The sequence below is a fragment of the Vidua chalybeata genome, chromosome 4, assembly GCF_026979565.1.
Source record: "Vidua chalybeata isolate OUT-0048 chromosome 4, bVidCha1 merged haplotype, whole genome shotgun sequence".
Classification (NCBI taxonomy): Eukaryota; Metazoa; Chordata; class Aves; order Passeriformes; family Viduidae; genus Vidua; species Vidua chalybeata.
The window spans coordinates 22,034,940-22,058,625 of NC_071533.1; the positions used below are offsets into that span (position 1 = coordinate 22,034,940).

The window sequence follows — 23,686 nt, forward strand, 5'->3', positions numbered from 1 at the left end:
ATTGAAGCAATTGTCCTGTGCCAATGTGAATGGCGTCATTTTGTTAGCTCCAGCATAATTTAATTACATAATTATCCCAGCTCATGTATGTTTCTATATTTACTTTTTTATAATAAAATACAATAATGATTTTTTAAAAATAACTTTCAGGCAAAGTAGTGCAAGAGTTTAGAAAGGAATATATGGTAAAAGTAATTTTTTACCTATGTTTTATCCTTAAAACCCAAAAGTGGATTCAGTATTAAAATCAAAGCACTCTAAGTATATTATGAAATATTTACAGCTGTTATTACTGCCTGATTTATGTGTGCCAGAGACCAGATTATTCAGGCTGGTTTCACAAGCAATATGTCAGTAAACAGGATTTTGTTTGGTAATTATATTAACCATGTCCATATAAGCTTTGAATTAATTATAAACTGTATTTTACTGTACTTGGTAAAAGCACTAAGCAGCAAGAACTAACGATGGCAAAAAGGTCTCCTCTCATTTTCAATAAAGCTTTCCATGTGAAAATCTGTCAACATGAAAAAGTTTCTGCTTGTAATTAAAACCAGGCTTTAGTTCAGTAATATGTTTACATGTTATGTTCCAGAAGGGGGAAAAATGCAATTGAATTACTCTCCTAAAACCCTACGGTTCGCAAACACACAATCTGCTCTGGGCACGCTACTGATGTCAGCTCCTCCAGCAAGGAAGACGCAAACAATCAGGCTTGGCCCATGACACGTCGGAGAGTTTTGCACTACCAGCACAGCATGGTGAGAGTGCAAGGGAGCCCTCGGGATACATCCACAGAATATTTGCAATGGGCTTTTCTGCCCACGTCAGGCATTTTAGCTGTGCTCCTGTCACTGCTTGCACAAGGCTTCGCTAATGGACAGCTAATGACACAGCAGAGGCAGAGGAAGTTACAGCAGTCCTTCACCAGACTTGGGAGCATGTCAGTGAGTGACTAATTACCCCCCCTGCTCCAGCTCTCACATTAACTAATTAAGTCACCCCTTGCCTGTCTCCACAACGGCTTTAGAGCACAAGGTCTATTCCAACCCAGACTTCAAAGCGACTTCTCTGAACTAGACCCACTGCCAAACAAGGTGTTAACTGTGCTTCTGTGAGTGCCAAGACCGCAGTACTGGGACCTCAGCCTGCTGGTTGCTTCTGAAGATAAACAGTAAGCGCCTCACCTGTAACACTTCTCAATACCAAGCGCACACACTGTTTTTTTCACCACAATTTTCAACCCGTTTTTTGATACACAGAGATGAGTGAATGCTATTTGCTGTGCCACTGGTTAACTAGAATTTCAGACCATAGGATACAAACACTATCTTGACACATTTAAAGGGCTTCATACTGCTGTAATGAGACATATTTCCTAAATAGCCAGGAAACAACCTCTTATCCATGGCAACCCAGTGCTCCACATGAGAATGCCTCTTACAGACTTTAGTATAAACTTCTCAAACAAGGTTATATTTTATTTACTGATAAAAAACCAAGCAGATAAGCAGCTCTGTGTTTATCCCGTATTACAGAAGCCTGTGCACTACATTTGTTAATCTAGCTTTAATTCAGAAACCTGACACTCCCTGCTTTTCTTGTATCCATTTTTGTTTCTCATTAATGCAACCAGATGGTGACTTCAGTTTGATTACAATTCTGCCTACTTTAATGTGAACTCTTCATCTTACTACTATCAGATGACATTTGCTTTTCTTAATGTTCATAGTTATAGGAAAAGTACAGAAGTGCTATTGCTGTGTTACATGAAAAATTCCAATATACATCTAGCTGACATAGCATCAGCTGGTGTTTAAACTTGGCTTAGCTAATGGACTTTTAATGTCAGTGGGGTTGTGTGCAGTTACTGGCTATTAGCAGGAATGGGCCCTTTCTATAACAATCACTTTTCCTCAAGTGTGTTGTTTGAACATTCCTTCCCCTGATTTAGTGACTGTCACCAAATACAAAACAAATGCAAGGACGCAGGAATCTACTGTTATCTTTAAAACCAACTTAACCTCAGCCTGGCCCCCACAAATGAAATATGTTCTGCATTGGTACCACTGAATACAAAACTTCAAAGACAAAAGACCAAATTTTCCTTGCCTTGCTGCAGTGAGTAAATCCCAAGCAATCCAGTGAAAATAATCAGACATAAAGTAAATTTGATCACAATACCGTTATCTATTGATTTCTCTAAACAAAAAAAGGCAATGAAACCAAGTACTGGTAAAATAAGCTGATCAGTAAAACAAAGCAGATTAATACTCCACACAAAGTCGCTTTGCCACTTAAATTCATTTTCTTTGCAAATGTTTCTCATAAATGCAAATCTAAAACTTTACTCTTGAGACCACAAAATGATAGAAAAGTTTATAAAGTAAGTAATTAAAATAGGCTTTTTTTTTTTTTCCATATTTGGAAAGTTTTATGTAATAGCCATGTTTACTACAAGGAATTAATATATAACTTTGGGGGGTGGAGGGAAGGAAAAGATTCATACAGATATACTTCAGGACAAGCAAAGGACAAAAGTCAGCAGCTGAGCAGTTTTGCCTTCTTTAGTACTCATGAATGGCATATGGCACTTCTCATTCTACTGCCTGCACCAGGATAACAACTGCTTTTGTTACCAGCTACCAGGCTGCACTTCTAACCTAAAACTTCGAAGCCCATGCTTTTAGTGGCAGAGGTCTTTAGTTCAAAAATGATTGCTAAGACAGGAAATTGCCACACATTTGTGTGTAATAAATACTTACGTGGATATCTGCTACATTGATGACATTTGGCTGTCAGTGTTCTTATCTAAAATATCGTAACAAAAAGCCAAGCAAAAAGAAAAGTCTACCTGAAAGAATCTTGCCAAATTGTTTTCAAGTGAGACACCATGTTAACCTCTCTACAGGAAAGAGTCACATTGCTACATGGAAGGAAATGAAAAGCCTCCAAATTATTCAAATTATTTAGCTTAAAAAAAAAAAACAACCCACAAAAAAAAAAAAAAAAAAAAAACAAAAAAAAAAAAAAACAAAAAACAAAAACAAAAACAAAAAAAAAAAAAAAAAAAAAAAAAAAAAAAACACAAAAAAAAAAAAAAAAAAAAAAAAAAAAAAAAAACAACACCAAAACACCACCAAAGAAAAAAAGAAACAGTGTCAGGAAAGGAAAAAAGATGAGATCAAGAACTGTTCATCCTAGAGTCTCACTCTACTGTGTCAACACATTTTTAACACAGAAGCAGATCCGCTTCTGGCATGTGCTGGCTCTGAAATTAATGGAGCTACATTTGGTGGTGGTCCTAACCTGGCCTTGTACCAAACAAATTTATCTTTGGTATAAACATTAGACATCTAAAAAAATAACAAAATGAAACTGACAGTGAAACTGACAGGTCCCAGTATTGAACTTTCTAGCTACAAACTTTCTAGTTACTTAGGAAGCAAGAAATTAGGAACTTCCTATTTGCTACAGTACAGCTATTTTGCATGATGAAGAGAAGGAAAACCCACAGTTCTATTCTTGCCAGCAGAGATCTGCTGCATAAGAAGATTGCTGAATTTTGTTTGAGCAAGAGACCAAAAAAGTTTCCCTTACCTTCAAAAACTGGTGAGGAAGCAGAAAGGAAGCCCCTCAAGCTAGGTTTGGAATGTCTGCATGAAAAGAATTTGTAATGGGGATGATGATTTGTCAAAAAATAGTGCAGCTTTGGGGCCAAAAACCTTTGAGCAAGGAATACAAGTACTTCATAAGACAATTCAGCAAGATTTTCTGTGAACAGCACTCATAGAAGGGCAGAGTCTTCCCCATGTAATTACAGATCCCTTCCTTAACCAGACAGAGTTCTAGTTTCCAAAATGATTCCTGATTTTCAGATTAAGTGGGCAAGCTTAACAGAGGAAACTTTCTCTCTTTCTAGTTGAAAGCAGCAGAGAGTTTTATCCTATTAATAGAGGATCATGCAGCTGAGATTTCTCTATAGTCTCATCTGAGTGCAGACATGAAATTTCAGTCTGAACATCTCACTGTTTGCCTGTTAGTCCCAGCTACTCACTGTTAGTCACACACACTCATCTTTTGTATGTGTAGAGCTGCAGAGCATACCAACAGGCACAAAAGTGTGGGAAAAGGGAAAGGTAAGAGGGATACATCTGTGCTGATTCCATGAGCAACTGGCAAAACTTAGAGATCCACTAATGAAAGAGAAAAGTCATTCAGACAAAGGCAGTGTGCACATCTGTACTTGGAATTACTCCTGATAAGTGCCTGACTTTAGTCATTGTAGGTATATCCAGCGCCCATGAGAACAGAAGTTCTTGCCATTCTGTCCCACTTCTTGATTTCAGTATGACTGAATTGCAATTAACCTCATTCAGTGAGACTGTATTATTATTTTCACTGACTATGTAAACATTCCAGTATAAACACATATGCTGGGAGTGGATAAGACAAGTGATATATTTAAACAGCAGATACACCATATCATAAAAGTGCAGCAATTCATAGTCCAGCCATTATTTTAGCAAATTGATGGCTGGAACACAGCTCTCCAAGAAGCTCTGAATTACTAATAATCCTGTGGTGATCCCTTTTCACTGTCTCATGTGAAATGCACTAAAATCAAGCAAAGAAACACCTGGGCAACAACTATCAGTTCAAACAAGTTTCCAAAACAGCTGCAACAAAGTCAACCTCTTTGGACAGATCATTCAAGGTTTACTTGCACATTTCCTTGTATCTAGCTGATGAAATTCAAGATTTCTCAAACAATTGCATGCAGCACTCGGGGGACCAAGAAGAACGCAAGCTTTCCTTTTTCTCAAAGGATACACCACTAATCCACTGAGATTAACATTTCAACCTCTCACTCAATATAAGACTAAGAAATAAAGCTACTTTGCTTCTTGAAAATAACTAAAAAGGGATTGGCAAAAGCTACCTAACAAGAAAATGCTCAGCTGTTGCCAGGCCAGTAAAATCTATCTGAGCTCCTTAGCATTACTGTTGAAAATGTTCCTTCAACAAGAGAAAAAAAGATACTGATTTAATTGCCTAGGCAACCTCATAGCTTTTATAACTTATAAGGCAACAGGTCCTCTGGAGTGTAAGTCATTCATTCAGATGAATGAAGTACAGTTGAATAACATAGTCCTGGACTGCAGATTAAACCCAAACGAAACAAAAGAGCCCAGGACAGTGATCCTTATTCCTTTTACAACAGTGCTGCAGCCATGCCCTGGATCTGTTCTTCCTCCTTCCAAATTTGAGATAACACTGTGGATTGCACTGGGCAAAGCAAATCCTTCCAAACTGCCTGCCACCAGAGAGTCAGAGTTTTTAGGAAGCATCCCTGTTCCTGGGCAACAGCATATACTTTCTCCTGTTCCTTTGTTCTGGTTCTGGCCAGCACATAGTTAATTTTTGCAGTAGGCAGGAGAGGGCATGGCTAGGACCCGGAGATTATACTGTACCAACTCATTTCATTTTCCAGGGATGAGGTGAAGGGCTCTCTTCCAAGTCTGGGTGGTGTGGTAGAGGGAGGGTGAGACATTGCTGTGGTCAGGGAGTTTCCATGTGAATCATGCGCCTCTTTCTCGCACCTTCTGTCATCAGTATTGTTGCTGTACATTTTCCTATCTAACTGCTGTTCCCAGCAAATTGTTCTTAGCTCAACCCATGATCTTTACAATTTGTGCCTCCAATTCACCATCCCACCTCAGGGGAGGGGGGAACGGAGGAGGGAAAGAGTGGGGATCACATGGTTTCGAGGGGCCCAGTGGGAGATACTAAACTGAGGAGTACCATTCCTAACCCACACCATCCTTTTATACATATTTCTAGATTACAGCAGATATAAAGAAACCATCAGTGACACTCAAGAAATTCAACACTGAGAAGGTACCTGAGAGCCTTCTCAATGTAGCATTCCCTCTGTAGCATCCCCTTTTTATTCAAACAAAAAGAATGGACTGCAGCACCAGAGTCTTGGCTACTCAGAAAGCTTGAGCTCATATTTTGGTTTCCCTTACACATTTGCTCTGCACACTTAGGCAATTCCCCCTAGACCTCTCCACCAAACAGAGATAAATACAGCAAGTTTCCAAATCCAGCAAAACAGAGATTGAATAACTAAGGCAATGCTACAAATAAGAACTTCCCGTTTTGTCCAGCAACACAAGCACATAGAACTGCAGATATTCCCCACAAGAGGTATCACCGAGACAAGCATGCACAGCTTTTTGGGTGCCTCTCCTGTCCTGCCTGTGTAGGACTCACAACAAAGGAAAGTGAGAATTTCAGGAGGTGCTGAGGCACTGCAGCATCACAAACTGACAGGGGAGGTGTCCCTGCCTTGATGGGACTGTTGGGCTGCCATGCAAGCTAGAGCAGCACTGCTCGTATTCAGGGTGCAGCAAAGGTACTTAAATTCAGCATTGCCTGACACTCCCTGGTGGAAATAAGGGCATGTCTGGCACCACTGAGAATCTGGGTCTCCATCTCAATCTGCATCCCAGTAAAATCAGTGTGATTTACCAAAAAAAAAAAAAAAAAAAAAACAACAACAACAACAAAAAAAAAAAAAAAAAAAAAAAAACAAACCAAAAAAAAAACCACAACCCAAAAAAACCACAAACCAAAAACCCACAAAAAAACCCACATCCAAAACAGTAAGATCTAGAGAGCACTGTAAATATATGCCTTAACCAGTGCTAACCAGGACTGTAAATGAAGTCTAACAGTGAGTTTTTTTTCACTAGGCTGGTTGAAATACATGGAAAAATGTAAATGGAAATAAAAAATGTTGCTTTCAGAAGACTTCACAACTTCTTAAATTAATTTTCACTGAACACCTAACATCTTCAGAGAGCATAAATACGAATAGTTTGGACAGTGGTGTAAATAATCAGGGTTTTATTGACCTTTTCTCTAAAACAACTGAGTCTTTTCTGGTTTTGATTAAGATTTCTTCCTTTTTTTTCCAACCTCTCCTGAGCAAATAAGCAAAAAGGAATCTTTTTTTCTCCTTTGTTTCCCCCTAGATTTTCCATGCTGATAAAAAGGGTACTTCTAAGTGAGACTGTTTTTGCAACTCTTTCTCCCCTGCCCAAACTTTTAGATAACGTGCCAGGCTATAAAGGGCCTCCCCAGATCCTGGCGTTTGATGACTTGGGAGGAAATCCCATATTTCCTGCTTAATGTCCATGTGATTTGGGATGGAGTCATAAAAGCAAACAGGAAGTTGTTCTAGTGATGACTACCTAGGGAGAAAGCAATATACAAGCATTTCTGAGGTTACTGAGAGCTGGGAAAATCTCTGGCAGCTCCTGCCCACTGCTCCCACTCACTTCACCTCACTTGTGCATGTTGTTTGTACAAGCAGAGCCAGCCTTGAGGAAAACAACTGTAACACAGCTACAGTTTGGGGCTTTCCTTTAGCTCCCCCAGCTAGTGTGCACACAGTTTTATGCTACATCCTCACACCAGAAAGATAAATCTAAATACAATAGCCACACTGGATCTTCTGTAAAATATTTAACAAAACCTATCACAAACCCAACAACAGTACTCAATAAATCATCTCTCCACCACAGCAGTGGAACTGGGGGCTGGAGTACCTACAGATGACCCCATTAATTTAAACACAGGGGAATGAAATATGCTCAAAATCAAGGGGAATTTTGTTGTTCCTATTTATTCTGTGTAAAGTTCTTTATAACCATTTCCCTTTTTAGCATAATTTCAAATGCTTGCTTGCAAATGATGCAAATTAAGTGTTTCTTGGAATACAGCTTGCCTCCTAGAAGACTTGATAACATTTCCTTCAGATTGCCTCTTGGATAATGTTATGATGGAAAGATCTAGGGGCGCCTGCTCCTGAGACTGGACTCTACTGAGCACACACAATAAATCACTTAAAACACCACCGTTCCTTCAGTCCTTGGAAACAGCCGGCACTGAACTGTGCCTCTGCACAACATTATCCTGACACTGTGCTGATGGAGGTTATGGCCAACTGGAAAACCACAGCTCGTCTCTTACTCCTTTCCTTTGATTCTTGACTCGTACTTGAGAAGCTGTTTTGTACCTCGGAGCCGAATGCGCAGCAGAGCCGGCTAATGCAAATGACAGACTCTGTAATTACTGCTTCACTGGCACCGCTGCCAAGATCGCTGCCTGCTAGACTTGAATACCTCCACTGGGTGGCTAACGAGATGTGCACTTCACAAACCAGCACAGCCCTCTCCCCACCCTAAAGAGAATAAAGACAATGACATTTTTTCCTAAAGGGACATATAGACAGTTATGTGAAATGTATTGCATAGGCAGAGCATCCATGATTATACTTTAGTTTCAAAGATAGCCTCCAGTAACATGTTGTCAATGACAAACCAACAGTCTGAGACTCATATGGAGCCCAATTCTCTTGGACTAAATCACAGCAAACTGTTTACTAGTCCAAGCAATGCAAATTTACCCAGGAACTCCCTTTTGCACCAGCAATTCAAACATATTTTTCTGATGCACTGTAAAAGTAGTTTTCTTGCCTTTTTGTAGAAAAATTATCCAGAATAGATTCCTTGAAAGCCCAGTGATATAAAATCCAGAAAGAACCAGAAATCAAGAAATACAGCCATACACTATAAAACAGGTTACAAGGTTGTTTTGCTGATAGCATGACATAAATGTAGCTTTGCTTTTTGAAGTATAACTCTCCTCTATATTCTGCTTACGCACAAAATTCTAGTCATATACCGTACAGAAACAGTCAGTTGTTGTCCTTCTCAGCCTGGGCTTCTCTTATTTTCCATAGGAACTGATTTGCTTCGTATCCTATTCACCTGAACTGGGTAGGCCTCAAAACAACTCTCTTCTACTTGCACAACAATAAAGCTATTTACCTGGAAATGTCTAAAAAATATAGCCCACATTTTCTCCTTTCCTGCTGCACAGACCAGCTATGGAACTGATTTTCCTGGCCTTGGCACAGAGTTGTATTCCTGTTTTCAGATGTACTGTATTTGGAAAATGAAATTAGGAAAATCTTTTTAATTTGGTTAAGGCTGTTTCCTGTTTCTGAATTTGGATGTCATACACAAAGCTAGTCCCAAAATATAGTGAATAACTGGGGTTTAAGACCATTACCAAAGAAAATTAAAGTTGTGTGGTGAATGATCCATGTAAAGTGATTAAGTGCAAACATGCACAACAACTGTGGAAATGTTTAGATGCACTCTGGCATTCTTACTGTACAGAGGAATAAACAACACTGACAGTAATGCTGAAGACCCATCAGGAGGAGCCTGTATGTGATCTGTATATTTTTTCCATAACTCTTGCAACCAGCTGCTAGAGCCTGGACCCAGAGGAAGAAGAGAGATTCATCCATTTAATTTTAATCCTGCTTAAACTCCATCTCTGTCAGCAAAGGAAACAGTGGCTGCTTTGCTTCCAACAGAGTACTGCAGTACTACAATGCTACTCAGAACAAGTAGAGGCTACCACATCCAGCTCAAACTTGTCAGCATCATTGAAATCTACCACAGTGCATCGCTTTAAAACAGGTTAAGGTTCCAAAGGGCCTTATCTATTCACAACAAAATACTACTTAGCTCTTGCTTTATTAATACAAATATTACACCCGCATGATCAAGTACAAGAGGTCTACTGATGCATCAAGATAATTAAGTCCTTTCCCCACCTTTTTTCAACAAGATGTGTTTAGGTATTTCATTAGGAAATGCATCCCCAAAAGGTTAGTACATTCACATGTTATAGTTCACTTTTTCTGCACTAAGCATTTTCAAACTGCTGCTGTTGCTAATACAGACCATGCTGGGGCAAGACAAATATCTGCACATATGGCTCTTTTACAGTTTTCTTTTTAAATTATCACTTTGATTTAATTAGTTTGAGGGGTTAAGCATGAAAAATGCACTCTTTTATTGCAAAGGAACAAATGAAACACAACCTCATTAATATGTAGTCCATTTAGCTTTTCTACCATCTTTTACACCATCATTATAAACCCCAAAAGCTGTCTGAACCATGCCTGTCACTACGGATAGATAGCCTGACCCTCCCTTTCATCCCAGCTACACAACAAAAAGGTGGGAGCCACAGGATAAGTGGATAACAGTTTGGGAGGCAGGAAGTGTGGAGGCTGTAGGGGAGCACAACAGCTGAAACCCAGTCTCTGCTGACTGAAGAGCCAAAGGAAAAGTTGCTCTTATGGAGATGGCACTATAATGCCCAGCAGGGGCACAGTTTGGGGCATTTGAATTCTCATTCTGATGTAGCTTATCATAGAGGTATAGTAAATGCCAGGTCACAGTTGATTCTGGCTTGATAATCACTCTGACCCTATTCACACCGCTTTGAGAATGAAGGGCTGTCTCTACCATTGCTGCCATTTCCTGTTCTCCCCTGATAACAGCGGAAAAATATGCAGACAACTTCAGATAAGAAGATAAGAAATACTCATAAAACAAAAAGTGTATTTAGGTCTGCTGAGAAGCTCACAGGAGGACGCCGAGATGCAGTGATAATGAACGTGCCAGGGAGTGAGGGAGGGGGGGTCGGTCCACCAACCCCTCAGTTAATAAATTCATCTTCTACAAGGCAATGGAAAAGGAAGGTATGAAAGCACAAGTCCCAGCAACGCTCATTGCTTTCTCAGCCTGCTTCAAAAGCTAAAGATAGCTGGGGAATTGACATGAAACATGTATGTTTTTGAAATGTATATACAGAATAGAGGGAAAACTTTGCCCAGTGCTATATGATGAGGAAACTTCCTGAAGAGGGCATAGTTAAACTGTTGATTCATTGCCTCACTGAAGCACCGTGTACACACACACTAAGATCTCCACTGCACACACCAATCAGAAAATTCCTTTGCTTTGGGAAAGATGCCAAAACCAGGTATACACCCAAATTATCTGCCTGGTCCTAGCAATAAAAATAAAAGTATTAATGGAAAAAAAAAAAAAAGTCCAAGACAAAAAGCTATAACCCAAACAGATTCCCTGGATTTTTCAGTCTGTTGTGGAAGTTTATCACACATTGGGGAGTGTTGCTGAAGAGCTCTCCATCCCTCTCTGGGTAGGTGAGCACACCTGTGTTCTGTGGCAGGTCCCACACGTGCGTTGCCCTTTGCAGCATAGGAACAGGGGGCCTGGCTCCTCTCCCCTCATGGCATTTCTGTCACACAGCATTGTGTCACAGAGCATAAGCGTGGAAAGGAGGAACCATCCGGGAGCGTGAGATATGAGCCCTGTGGCACTGAGAGGAGCGCTCTGGAACAGCCGAACGCAGGGGGTCCTCTCTTCCCTCTTCAGGCCATCTGTCATGTGAAACTCCTGTGTCCTGCCAGCAGAGCCAGCAGGATCCTTTCCACTCCAGGTTCAACTGTCTGAGGGGAGCTTTCTTCTCCAACACCCTCTGACAAGATATATCTATATCAACACAGACTGATAGATACCCCCTGACATGTAGGTCCACACCCATATGGTACTACTAAAACCTCTAAATACAAAATATCAAACCTGTCTTATCGTGAACATGAAACCAACCAATGAAAGGAAACGATATGGAAGACACAGATGAAACATGCCACGATGCATAAGGGATTTTTGTACTCTCGTTCTCTGCCACCCCCTTTTCATGGCCAGATTTCTGATCTTCCTGTGAAATAAATGAGCAAGGGAACATGACTCTGAGGGGATGGAGTAAGTAGCAGCAGGAAATAGATTAGCACTGTTACATGTACAGACATGGTGATCAGTACACCCAGCCCACCAGCAGCAAACCTCCAGCTCCGTGCCTGGGAGAACCCACAGAAAGCCTGCCAGGGGCACCAGGAATCAGAACAACCATCACTGCTCTCCTGTCAAAAAGGCCACAGAGGAGTGCACTTTGTAATGGCTGGGTGAGAGCACAGGGTCAGATCTGTGCAGTTTTCACGAGTGCCTCTCCACAGACATGATGTGGGGAAAATTAAGTATTCAAAAAATATTGCATTATAACTTCAAATCAAAAGTCTGGTGCATGTTATTACTTCGTGGCTACATACATGTGGAAAATAAACAAAGTAAGAAGCATCTAAAATTCCTTTTCTCTTGTTAATCATATAACTGAGATTTCCAACTGCGTTAACCAACCCGCACATCTTTGCTTTGTGCAGCTCTGCCCACATGCAACAGCAAGGTCTCTTTATCTCTCCTGTGTTCCACAAAAGCAACACATTTCCACAGTAGGTCTAACTCCTGGAAAGAAAGAAGAGAAGCACCGAGAAAGTTTGTCCAGCATCAGCTCACAGGAGAAAAAGCCTCCTGCTGTGGCTGTCAGCCGGGTGGGTGCCACACGGAGCCAGGGCTCTTTGTGATGTTCTCAAACACCCCTAAACACGCACTGAGAAGCAATACGTTGCCACTTAGAAAGGGGAATTTATACAAGGGCTACCGGGAAGGCAGATCGAGATGTACTCCAGAATCCCCGACACGGGAGAGGCAACAAAATCTCAAAACATAAACACAGAAAGAGTGTGACTCCCTTCGGGTGTATCATGTTTTAGGCAGGAAGAAGGAGGGCGCTGGGCGGCATTGGGGGGGTTCAAGACTGACCGTCGATTGTAGAGCTCCAAGGTACGGTTTTGCCGCTGCGGAGGGACACCAGCCCCGCACCTGCCTTTCCCATGCACCTTGCCAGCCCTCCGGGGCAGACCGGCGGGCTCTCCCGCCCCGGAGAGAGGGGCTCCTTCAGCCCGAACTTCCCCTCTGCTCCCAGTGCCTCATTTGAGGACGGAGTCCAGGCAAACGCCTGTCCGGCCAGGCTCAGCACCTATAGACTCGACCCGGCAGGTACGACCGGACCCTCCAGACCCCGGCGGGGGTCGTGCATGCGGGCGATTGCACTGTTTGCACACACAAACACTGTAAAAAATATAATCACGGCATAAATTCGCATTTCCAACCCGCACGCGGAGGATGCCCCAACCCCTCTCCATCCATCCATCCATCCATCCATCCATCCATCCATCCATCCATCCATCCATCCATCCATCCATCCATCCATCCACGCATCCATCCACGCATCCATCCATCGCCTTACCTTGCGCCGCGGAGCCGGGGCGGCTGGCCCCCAGGACGGCCAGGGCGGGGAGCACCACCGTCTGCAGCAGGTATCCCAGTCCCAGCCCGCAGCGGGCTGCTGTCCCCTCCAGCCCCTTCCCCATGGCCGGGGCAGCGGGGCAGTCTCGCGGAGCTGCGGAGCTTTCCTGTGCCGCCTGTGCCGGCCCCGTCCCACCTCCGGGCGCGGAGCGGCGCGGAGCCCCCGCCAGGCGCTCAGGCTGCGCGGAGGGCGGCGGGGCGAGGGGCTGCGCTCGGACCGGGCGGGCAGAGGCGCTGCATGGCCCCGCGGAGGGGCGCGGAGCCGGCGGACCTCTGCTTTCTTCCCGCGGGCGGCTCGGCGCGGCTGCCTCCACCCCGGGGGTGGGCGGGGGCCGGGGCCGGGGCTGGGGAGAGGGGGCTGCGCCGGCCGCCTGCGATAGAATGCGAGCCGGAGCGAGGAGCAGACCCAGAGGGAAGGGGGCGGGGGAGGCTGGGACCCACCCGCAGCAGAACCGGCCCCCTTTCGCCTCCTCCGCCCGCGCCCCCTGCGCGCACAGCCGCGGGCACAGGCGCACGCAGATGTTGGTGCGCACACGTGCGCGCCCGCACACGCACCAGCACACGCTCGCACCCCCGCCCCGGCACACCTGGGCACGGCAGCCGGCAGCAGGAGCCGGAGCCAGGGCTGCGCTGGCCGGACCCCACGACACCCGTGGCTTTCGCATCCCCAGACTGTCCCCGTGGGCCTGATACCCCCGCACACACCTTCAGGACTCTGGGCGATCAGGACCATCTTTAGGGAGCCATCAAATGCAGGATCGGGGAGCCCTATGCCGGAGGGGGGGTACTAGTCTGCTCCCACAAGCAGCAGGGCAGGGGGAGATCGCACCGGGAGAGCTATTGGAGAACCCACCACCCCCGGGGAGCATCTCCCCATCTGCCCTCTAGGGCATCTCTCCTAAGGCTGGGGTCACTCCCTTCCAGCCCTTATCCTTCCAGCCCTTATCTTTCCAGCCTTGCACCCCCAAAAGCTGCCCCTGGCCCCCCAAATCTTACTGAGAAGGATAGCAGTGTCCACATCTCAGGTTCACTGCTCAACCAGGGCTTGGTCGGGTTTTACTGCTGCTTTCTATGGCTTTTTTGTTTGTTTGTTTGTTTGAGTTTTTTCTGTGGTTGGTTTGGTTGGTGCATTTTTGGTTTTGCGTTTTCGGTTTTGCGTTTTCTTTTCTTTTCTAAGTTGTCCTTCCCTTTAGAGAGCCAAGGCAGGCTGTCATGAGCAGACCCAACACCTCACACACCACCTGTGTCAATGCCAGGGGCTGTAGCCCCGGAATTCTCCCCACACCACGGTACTCCAGAGAGCCTTATTTTCTCCAGCCCAGAAGTTCCCCCAAGCCGGGCTCCCCCAAGCGTGCGAGGCAAGGAGCACTCCTCTCCTGGGAGGCGTGGCTGGGATCTTCCCAGTCACTCTGGCTTTGCCTTCCCCTCCCTGTCCCACACAGGAAAACAAGTTACCCGCCTTGCTAATGCTGCAAGAGGGTTTCCTGGGGCCGCTGGAGCTGTCTGCCCCCAGGGAGGCTCTGTCCCACCTGCCTCCTGGCTTTAATATCCTTCCCAGGGAATTACCCAGACTGTTCCTATTTCAGGATGTGGCGGGGCAGCAGTGTTTTCTCCTCGACAACAGCTGACGTAAACCTGCAGTATGACAGGAAAGCAAAGTCCTAATTTTTGGGGGTGTTGTTTTGGTTTGGTTTGGTTTTTTTGCTTTGTTTTGGGTTTTCATAGTTTGTTTGTCTGTTTTTTTGTGTTGTTGTTGTTTTTTTGGTTTTTTTTTTGTTTTTTTTTTTTTTTTTTTGTTTTTTGGGGTTTTTTTGTTTTGTTTTGTTTGGGTTTTTTGTTTTGTTTTCTTGGTTTTTTTTTTTTTTTTGGGTTTTGGGGTTTTTTTTTTGGTACAGGCTAAGAGCATGGAAAAGGGGCAGTTTTTGTTCTGGGCACGCCTGGAAGGTGCCCCAAGTAGGCTGTGTTTCAAGCCCAACAGGCTGGTTTTTACCCAGTAACTCTCAGTGATTCTCTCCAGCTGGAGCACTCCATCTCTCCATCTCCTCTCTGTTCTACATCTTTTAAGGGGGCGAGTCCCATCTGCTTCAAACAATACAGCACAGGCTAGGAAATATTAAGGCTCCACCAAAATCTGTGATTTAAGTTTCTGAGGCTGTGTAAGTGGTAAAAAGGAAACTTTCAACTTTTAACCATGTTCAAAGGAGAATGTGAGTCCTGAGCAGGAGTTTTTTTGATTGCAGATGCTCCCCAGAGCAATCCCTGACTTCATGCTCCCTAGCATGATAGTCAACAGAACATGTCCCTGTGTATGATATTTATTTGCCTGTTTTACCCTAACCTTCTGAAATGGGAACATCTCTCGTTTTTTGGGTACTTACTGGTTCCCCTGTTCCAGGGAAAACTTTTCAGAGGCAGGAAAAGAGACCCCTGAAGGACATCCCTGAAGGATATCACATGTAGAAGATGCATTTGTTGCAGCACCAGCTGATGAGCACATCTCTTGCCACAAGGGAAAAGAAAGGGAGGGCTTGCTTCTCCATTAATCAGAGTTAATTTATTTTTGATGTTTTGGGGCCTCCCAGGAGTAATACCTATAGTTCCAGGCTTAGTTTCTAGTTAGTAGCTCAGTGACCTCATTAAATAAGTCCATCCCAGTTTCAAGATGATGTCCCTGCAGCCCTGCCTGGGGATCCCTGGTGGCTGCCAACCTGTCAGCCTCTCTGCCCTGGAGTAGGTGCAAGGTTTACAGCTGTGACAGAAGTGATGGCACCACAAGAAGTGGTGCCTCACAAGAAGTGACCTCACAAGAAGTGAGGGACCACAAGCCCTCAGCTTGGGAAGAAAATAAGTCTTTTCCCAGTACCCAAGGTGTGGTGGACAATGGAGGGGCAAAGGTACTGCAGCCTGAGGTGTTGAGGAATCACTTTTTACTGCAAGTGGATATACCTTGGCCTGGAGAAATTGACTCAAACAACAGCAACCAATAACTACATAGGGGTCTTATCTGGGAAACGTGTTTTCAAATCTTTCCATGCTCCATTATGTGTAAGAAAGGGCATCCAAGGATGCTCCATGTGTCTGCATCACTGAGCTTTCTCAGAAATCCAATATACTCTGACAAATGACACATGTCTGGCCATCCCTAATACCACCACACTGGATTTTCCCTATTCAGGAGCAAGTCTGTCCAAGGGCTCTTTATTTTTCTCCCTCTGAGATAAACAGAATTATTATTCCAGCTTAATAAATTTCAGATTTGACATGGAGATAAAAGACTGAGGTAATTCAGAGTTTTGGGATTAGAAAGTGCAAATTGCCTGGGTTTATTCCAAAAGCAGTTGTTTTGTTTCCCTAATACAACCTGGCTGGGAAGGTATTTTCCACCCTGTCTGAAAAGTTTGTGACATTACCTGTAATGTAAGTCAAACACTTTGTCACCTTCAATGTCCTAAAAAATCACTCCATACCCTTCATAAACTCATCTGAAGCAAGTATCAATCTCCAATTTTCACACTTGGACAGAAATATCAAGTGTCAGAGAGTTTGCATTGGAAAGTGGCTTTCGCAGACTAACAGGTATTGCCTTAGTTTTTCAGGTAAGGTCAAGAAATCTCAACTCTAAATTAGATACCCCTAATAGACAATTACAAAACCTAGGGTAACATTTAAAAATTGTTGTGTAACTTGTGTACTGGTAAATTTGACTTTAGTGTATTTTGTTGGCCAAGCATCTGGAGTTGCACTAAAGCAATCACAGAAGCAATTGGGTAGTAAAAGACCTCCCAGGTCATTGAGTCTAAACCTTTTCACCAACTTGTCAACTAGACCACGGCACTAAATGCCATGTTCAGTCATTTTCTTGAGCACCATCAAGGATGATGATGATTCCACCATCTCCCTGGGCAGTCCATTCCAATCTTTCCAACCCTTTCCAACCTTTTCCATTAAGAAATTTCAACAAATGTTCAGTCTAGTCAAAACTGGTTCCAAGTGGTATAAACCAGTTCAAACTGGATCCAGCTGGTTAAACTGGAACAAACCAGTTGCAACCACTTCAAACAAATTCTAAACAATTCAAACAGGATTAAACTGATTCCAGTAATTTCAAACTTAATTCAAATTTGACCAAACCAGTTCCAGCTGGTTCAAACCAGATCAGACTGGTTCCACCTGGTTCAAACCCATTTCCAATAGTTCAAGTGCCCCAGTCCTCACTGCAAAGAGTTTCAAAATTTGATTGATGACTTTGGAGCAGAGATACTCAGGTCCCCTGTGTTATTGGGTCCCCTGTGTACTGTGATGTCAGAAATGCTGGTTTGAACAAGGCGAATAACCTCTTCTGTGCTTTGATAATTACCTGTAAGAATTCGCTAACCAGTCCACTCACTGAGTGTTGTGTTCCTAGGCAAGTACTGTCAGCTCTGGCCAACTAACCCGAGGACTCATTTTCCACACAAATGGCAGTAAGGGATGTGGATTCAGGCTACCCACCAGGTGATGACGATAGCTGAGATGCTCTCAGCTACTGCCACACCCCTAATGCAGCATGGCATGGTTGAGCATGGCTGTACTTTGCATGCTCCTGCATGAGCTGTTTGCAGTTCAGGGGAGCATGTGGCACACACACCTGCTTTTGGCTGTGCCATTCCCTCAGGCTCTGCCATGCTGCTCTTATTTTATGAGAGCCCAACGCAACGCAATCCAAAAAGCAGGTGTGTGACAAACATCTCACTTCACTGACATGCCTGCCCCAAGCTATCAAGTACTGCAGTTTGCTCTCACGGTTTAGATAGGCAATTACCTCTTCTGTGGTTGCTGTGTGTGATACTGGGAATCAGCAAATGAACCTACCTTTCTGATATCTTACATTTCAAGAGCAACACAGCCTCATTTCCAGTAAAAACTTCTGAGTGTTTTTTTTTCACACTGAGAATGACTATTTGCAGTGGAATTGTGGTCCAAGGGAAATTTCTTTCATATCTATTGAAATGTAATAAAATTACTGTGTTTCATCTTCCAAAATCACTACTTTGTCTTCTTATTTATGGAACCAGATTTTCCCAAGTTCATCCTTACTTATGCCCTATGGTAGTGTGCTAAATTTTCAGTCTTGGCATTATACTAGCAATTCCATGGATCAGCATATATGTTAATAGTGCACACTTAAATTATTTAAACAGTGTTTCACCTCATAACAAACCATCACTAGAGAACTGTGCTGAATCACCTGGAAGACCATATGATATCCTGCTTCTGATACGTTTTGAGGTGCACAGCTCTCATTTGTTTAATAAATTTATGACAATTAACAACTTTGTTGTGCTCACCATTCTTTTGAACAGCTTGGCTTTTCATAATATCTGAAGAGGACCTTCTTGAACTAATTATACTAAAAGGAGGGCCAAATTCTGTCCCTATACATATGCTAGATACTGTGCATATTATCCTGTTGCATCCTATTGTGCATAACATCTTCTTGTCATTTGTGCAAGAGGATACTTCTGGACCTGGGGACTTATATGCCTAGGGAATAAAGGTAAAAACTTCAAAGGTGTTTAAGTCTTACTTTGTATGGCAATGAGACTTAGGCTCCTTGCCCATTTTTGAAATGTGTGTCCTCCAGCTACTGCCAAATAATGCATCCAAAGAGCTTTTTCTTTCATTTGAGTTGTCTTTAAACAGATCACAATTTTCTTATTTATTTATTCTCTCTTCACATTTTTTGGTGAATGTATTCTCTGAGCAGCTCCTGAGCTGTAGCTCATTCATGAGCATTTGAAGCTCAGTATTCAAACTGTGTTCCTTATGCCAATTGCATGATACAGTATCAAAAACAAAAAAAAAAAAAAAGAAAAAAAAAAGAAAAAAGAAAAAGCTTAATAATTTCAGTCTCTATCTGCCTGAAAAAAAAAAATCACTGCAAAAAATGCAAAAATACCAAGGGTGAGACCTGCTGTCAATCCGTATTTGTCGGGACCTGAAGCGAGGGCTGCCCCGGCTGTTTCTTCAAGGCAGCTCCGACGGCGACGCGCGGCCGAGCGATTGCGGTGCCTCCCAGCAGAGGGAGACGCGAGACACCGGCTCCAGCCCCGGCTCGCAGCTCCCTCCGTCTCTGCAGCAGATCGATGAACCGTGAATGTTTTAGGAAGATGTCCGAGTCCCACGGCTTCTCATTATCTAAGCATTTTAGTTGAGAACAAACCTCTTTTAGGCCCGTCTCTGATAGTGCAGCATTCTACACCAGGTTTCCTTGGTTTCTCCCTTTGGCTGAGATGATGGACATAAATAACTTGAAATATTTCAGTCTGTTGAACAACAGTGTTATATTCTTCTCTCCTTCTCCACTTGGTATTTATTTTTGTAGCATTGTAACTACATATCTACCTATGAATTGAATATTAATGTCACTGAGGGGTGTCAGTCTCTGCCCCAGGATGATCTGGTTCCAACTGACGTGAGTTTCTCTTCTATTTGCCAAGTACTAATTTCTGATTGTCGCTTTCAGGGTACAATGCCTCGAAATTTCTTTACAAGTGTCACAAGAACCCTCCCTCTTATGTCTCAACACCACCTCACTGCCCACCTCTGCCTTTATGGTTTTTCCCTGCCTTAGGTACCATGAGAAAATAACATAATTACTTTTAGGATCCTTGTTTCAAATTCTCTCTGTAGGTATATATTCTGAGTTGCTCTTACTATGTGTGTTATTTTAAGGATTTTCTTCCCTGATGCACTTTCCGAAAGAAACATTAGAAAGAATTATAATTACTGTATTTATTAAACAACTTATGAGGGGAGGAAACTGACAGCATGAAGAAAGAAATATTTAAGAAAAATAATAAAACACACTGGCAAAATATGTTTAAGAAGATGCAGGTTCTATGAAGAAATTAAATTTCCAAGAAAATTAGCTGTTAACATAATATTTTGGTCCTCTACAATATTATCAAGTTACATACAGACCTGTGTAGCATTCATTTATCATATAGATAAAAAAGGCATAATTTTAATTGTTACAGATTTTCTGTATAGTTCAATATATTGGCAGTTTCATGCATGAACTGTTTTGTTAAAAGTGATCACATTCAGCAAACTATGGGAGTTTGAATACATGGCAGTGTTCCTGGCCTTCCTATTTCTGTCTACTTTGTGAGGAAAACCAGCTACAACAAAAACAAAGAGCCTCACTTTGTGTGTTTGGCTCTTTGGTTTTGTGGTTTTTGGTTTTTTTTTCCTTTTTCATTTTGAATCCTGACAAACTACTCTGTTGTACAGTGGGTTTGAAATGCAACTCTCCCCAGTAGCTCCCCTACTGTACCTTCCCAGAATGCATGAATGCATTTACTCCTGCCAACATGTAACCCGATAATCTTTTTTTTTTTTTTTAATCAACAGAAAGAAGCTTTCGTAGGAAACCCTCAATTTTCTGAGCAGTGTGTGACAGTAAGAGGAAATCTGTTGCAGTTGCCTGTAATGGAAGCCTAGTTGTGTGTTTTCAGACTTTTTCACCTGGCCTCTTAGTGGCAGGGCAATTAGAGCTCAAATGTACAGGGAAAACTTGTCCCAGTCCAGTAATCAAAGCAAACATTATATAGATTTTGAGTGCTCCAACAAGAATGAAATCTTTGTTAACTGAAGTAGCTTTATTGATTCAAATGAGGAGATATATTCATTCTGTTTTGTGAAGCGCTCCAAGTTGTGTGTGCATTTAATGCTTATGAATTCAGAGATGAAGGACTGAAAAAGTTCTATGTCAAACTGTAGAAGAGCAACTGTTTCATTCCCAGAATATTTATTCTAATGTTCTTTTCCAAAGGCTGTTTTAATACTTGTAGTTATCATTATAATCTTATAAAAGACTTTAATGTTTCACAAATGGTGTGATTTGTTTAAGTCACATAATTAACAACATTCTTGACTGTTTAGCAGTAATTAGTTTGTTTTCATAGAAATACTCTGTTTCATCTCTCTGTACAGAGGTTGAAAAATTATGGAATAGCAAAAATGTTCAGTCTCACAGCTGAAGATGAAAAGTTTATGAAAATAAAATCATCTGCAATGACAACATGTGATCCTGTTTTAAGCATGACCTTTAGCTCCTTAAAGCACATGTAATTCGATGCTAGAAAGTAACTTAGATTTGCATTACTACAGTAATTTAAATTGTCAGCTTTTAGATTTCTTTGTCTGAAGACATTACGAGAAATTCAGTTGTGCATTTGCTCATGTATAACACCAAACAAATAAAGAGAAGACTCCCCTTGCTTTCCAAGTCTTACAGGATAATATGTGTTTTGCGTAATGCAGTGCTAAAAAAGTTTAAGTTTTGTCCCAAGTAGAAGCAGCTATTCTGGGTCTGCTCTTATTTCCAATGAAGTTCTGTAGATAATAACAGAAACCAGCTCAGGCCCGTTGGGAATAAGTTCTCTATGTGAAAAACTTTGTGCTCTTTCACCAATAGGCACCAATAGGACCCTACTGTAAAGATAATAACAGGAGTGTTATTTTGCTCAGAGAGCATTGCAGGTTATCTGCAGCTGTCTCCTTTATTACCACTTCAATTCGAGACCTACATTTTTATTCATTGTTTCTCTTATGAGTAACATTTTGAAAAGTAATATCAAATAAATGGACCTGTGGCTGTGGCCCCACATAGTGCTCTCTTTTATTAGATGTCTCAGTTCTGTGTTCGTGGATGATTAAAGTATCTTGAACACAATTTCAGTTACATAGTTCATAGTTCATTTTATTCCATGTGCATTCACAAATTAGTTGATGGTAATCTATTAATAAAAACTTAATATTCTGCATGATTCTCTATAGAATGTTGCAGGGTTTTTTCTCTTTTTTTTTTTTTTTTTTTTTTTTTTTTTATCTGGAGCTATTCATAGACTCCCTTCAGAGTATGATAAGATACAGATTACAATACTGGCTTGATAATGGCCAAGACTTTTTCTTCCTCTCTAAGTAACATAAACTCTAAGATGAGAAGTGATACTTTACCTTCATAATTTACATATTAGCCATTATTTAGTCTTGAGATTATTAAAACCAGTTTTAAAATGTGGAACAAGAATTCACCAATGAAAAACAACATATGGTAGACTCTGTTTTCTTGGTCACAACAAATCAGTGCCAGCAATCATGCTATCTGCAAGATTAATATCCCTAAAAGCTCCTCCCTCTCCAGACCACAAAAGACAAAAAAGGGAAGAACTCAATTTTTACAATGTTAGACCACAAGAGACACACCTGAGGACTCTGATTTCTCTGGAGTTAAATTGTTCCAAGTAACAATACCAGCTCACTTAATGATCCCTTCGAAAAGCAACTTTTAATGATGAAGTGACCAAGATAGAAGGCATAGGCCAGGAGAGAGGAGACATAGGAGTGGGACAAGACAGCACATTACCAGACAGTCTCAACATTCACAGGGAGTGCCAGTAAGTTCATTAATGACTGGGGACCTCTGATGCTTTCTGCCTGCTCTACATGTTCTCAAATGTGTCCTGGAAGAGGAAGACCTAAACTGGTCTTCCTCTTCCAAAAGAGTAGCATTATGGAGGCTGCTGGCTGACTTTTCATCCTTTTAATTTTTAGCAGATAAGAAAGGTTTGGTTACTTTAGAAGAAAAATGAAGAACTGATCACAGTTTACAAGGATGAGCATGTGGGAGGACTGCAGGGGATAGAACACTGTAAAAGTAACAGGACATAATACATAAGCAGTAAGATCCTGTTTCTTAGAAGACTCAGATAAACAATATGATCATAACTAGGACAAGATTCACAGTTGCAAGTCAAGAAAAAATATTTCATGATTCTTGTTTCTTACCAGACCTCTAGCATTTCAGATATTGTCAATGTCTAAAAATCCCTGTAGGAGCACAAAACAAAGTAGTTCACGTTTCTTTAGCCATTTTTCCTCCTTTTTTTGTCGTTGTTTTTATTTTAGTTGTTTTTTTGTTGTTGTTGTTGTTGTTTTGTTTGGGTTTGTTTGCTTGCTGGTTTTTGGTTTTAGTTTTTTTTTTCCTCCACAAAAGGAATTTATTTTTCACTTACATTTACTTCTATTCCACACATGCCTTCAATCTTCCTCTGCAAGGAAAATAATTCTCACAGTGATGCCAGGACATCACTAGTTTGCACAGCACTATGTTCTGTAAGCTGGGCTACCTTTGAATATGTAGTGGAAAGTAATTCCATGACATTTTCTAGCTAGCCAGATCTCTGTGCATGGTGGAACTCTAAAAAATAAAGACTTCAGAGCATGCAAAGGAGACACTGTGTAGTCTTACCCCATTCTGGCTTGGATCCAGACCTTTTGTTACCCTTTTAAGGACATTCTTCTGCCATAGGAGTGCCATGTGTCCCTAATGTTTACAAGAGAATTAAGATTACCAGTGATAGTGGTCTTAGGATCAAGAGGCAAGTCTACATTCAATACCGTGTTTATACTCCAGCTTGTTTTCCCAGAATAAGAACACACATCAACAATTCCATAATGTGTAAGTAAGA

General features: G+C 42.1%; 1 protein-coding gene across 2 annotated transcripts in view; it reads right to left on the reverse strand.

The window, feature by feature from the left end:
- UNC5C (unc-5 netrin receptor C) overlaps positions 1-13,234 on the reverse strand; it is a 245,358-nt gene extending 232,124 nt beyond the window's left edge. For both annotated transcript variants that reach the window (XM_053940586.1, XM_053940585.1), the window contains exon 1: positions 13,111-13,234. In XM_053940586.1, coding sequence (XP_053796561.1) covers positions 13,111-13,234 — 124 coding nt within the window. The remainder of the gene's footprint in view (positions 1-13,110) is intronic.
- Positions 13,235-23,686: the final 10,452 nt, after the last annotated feature.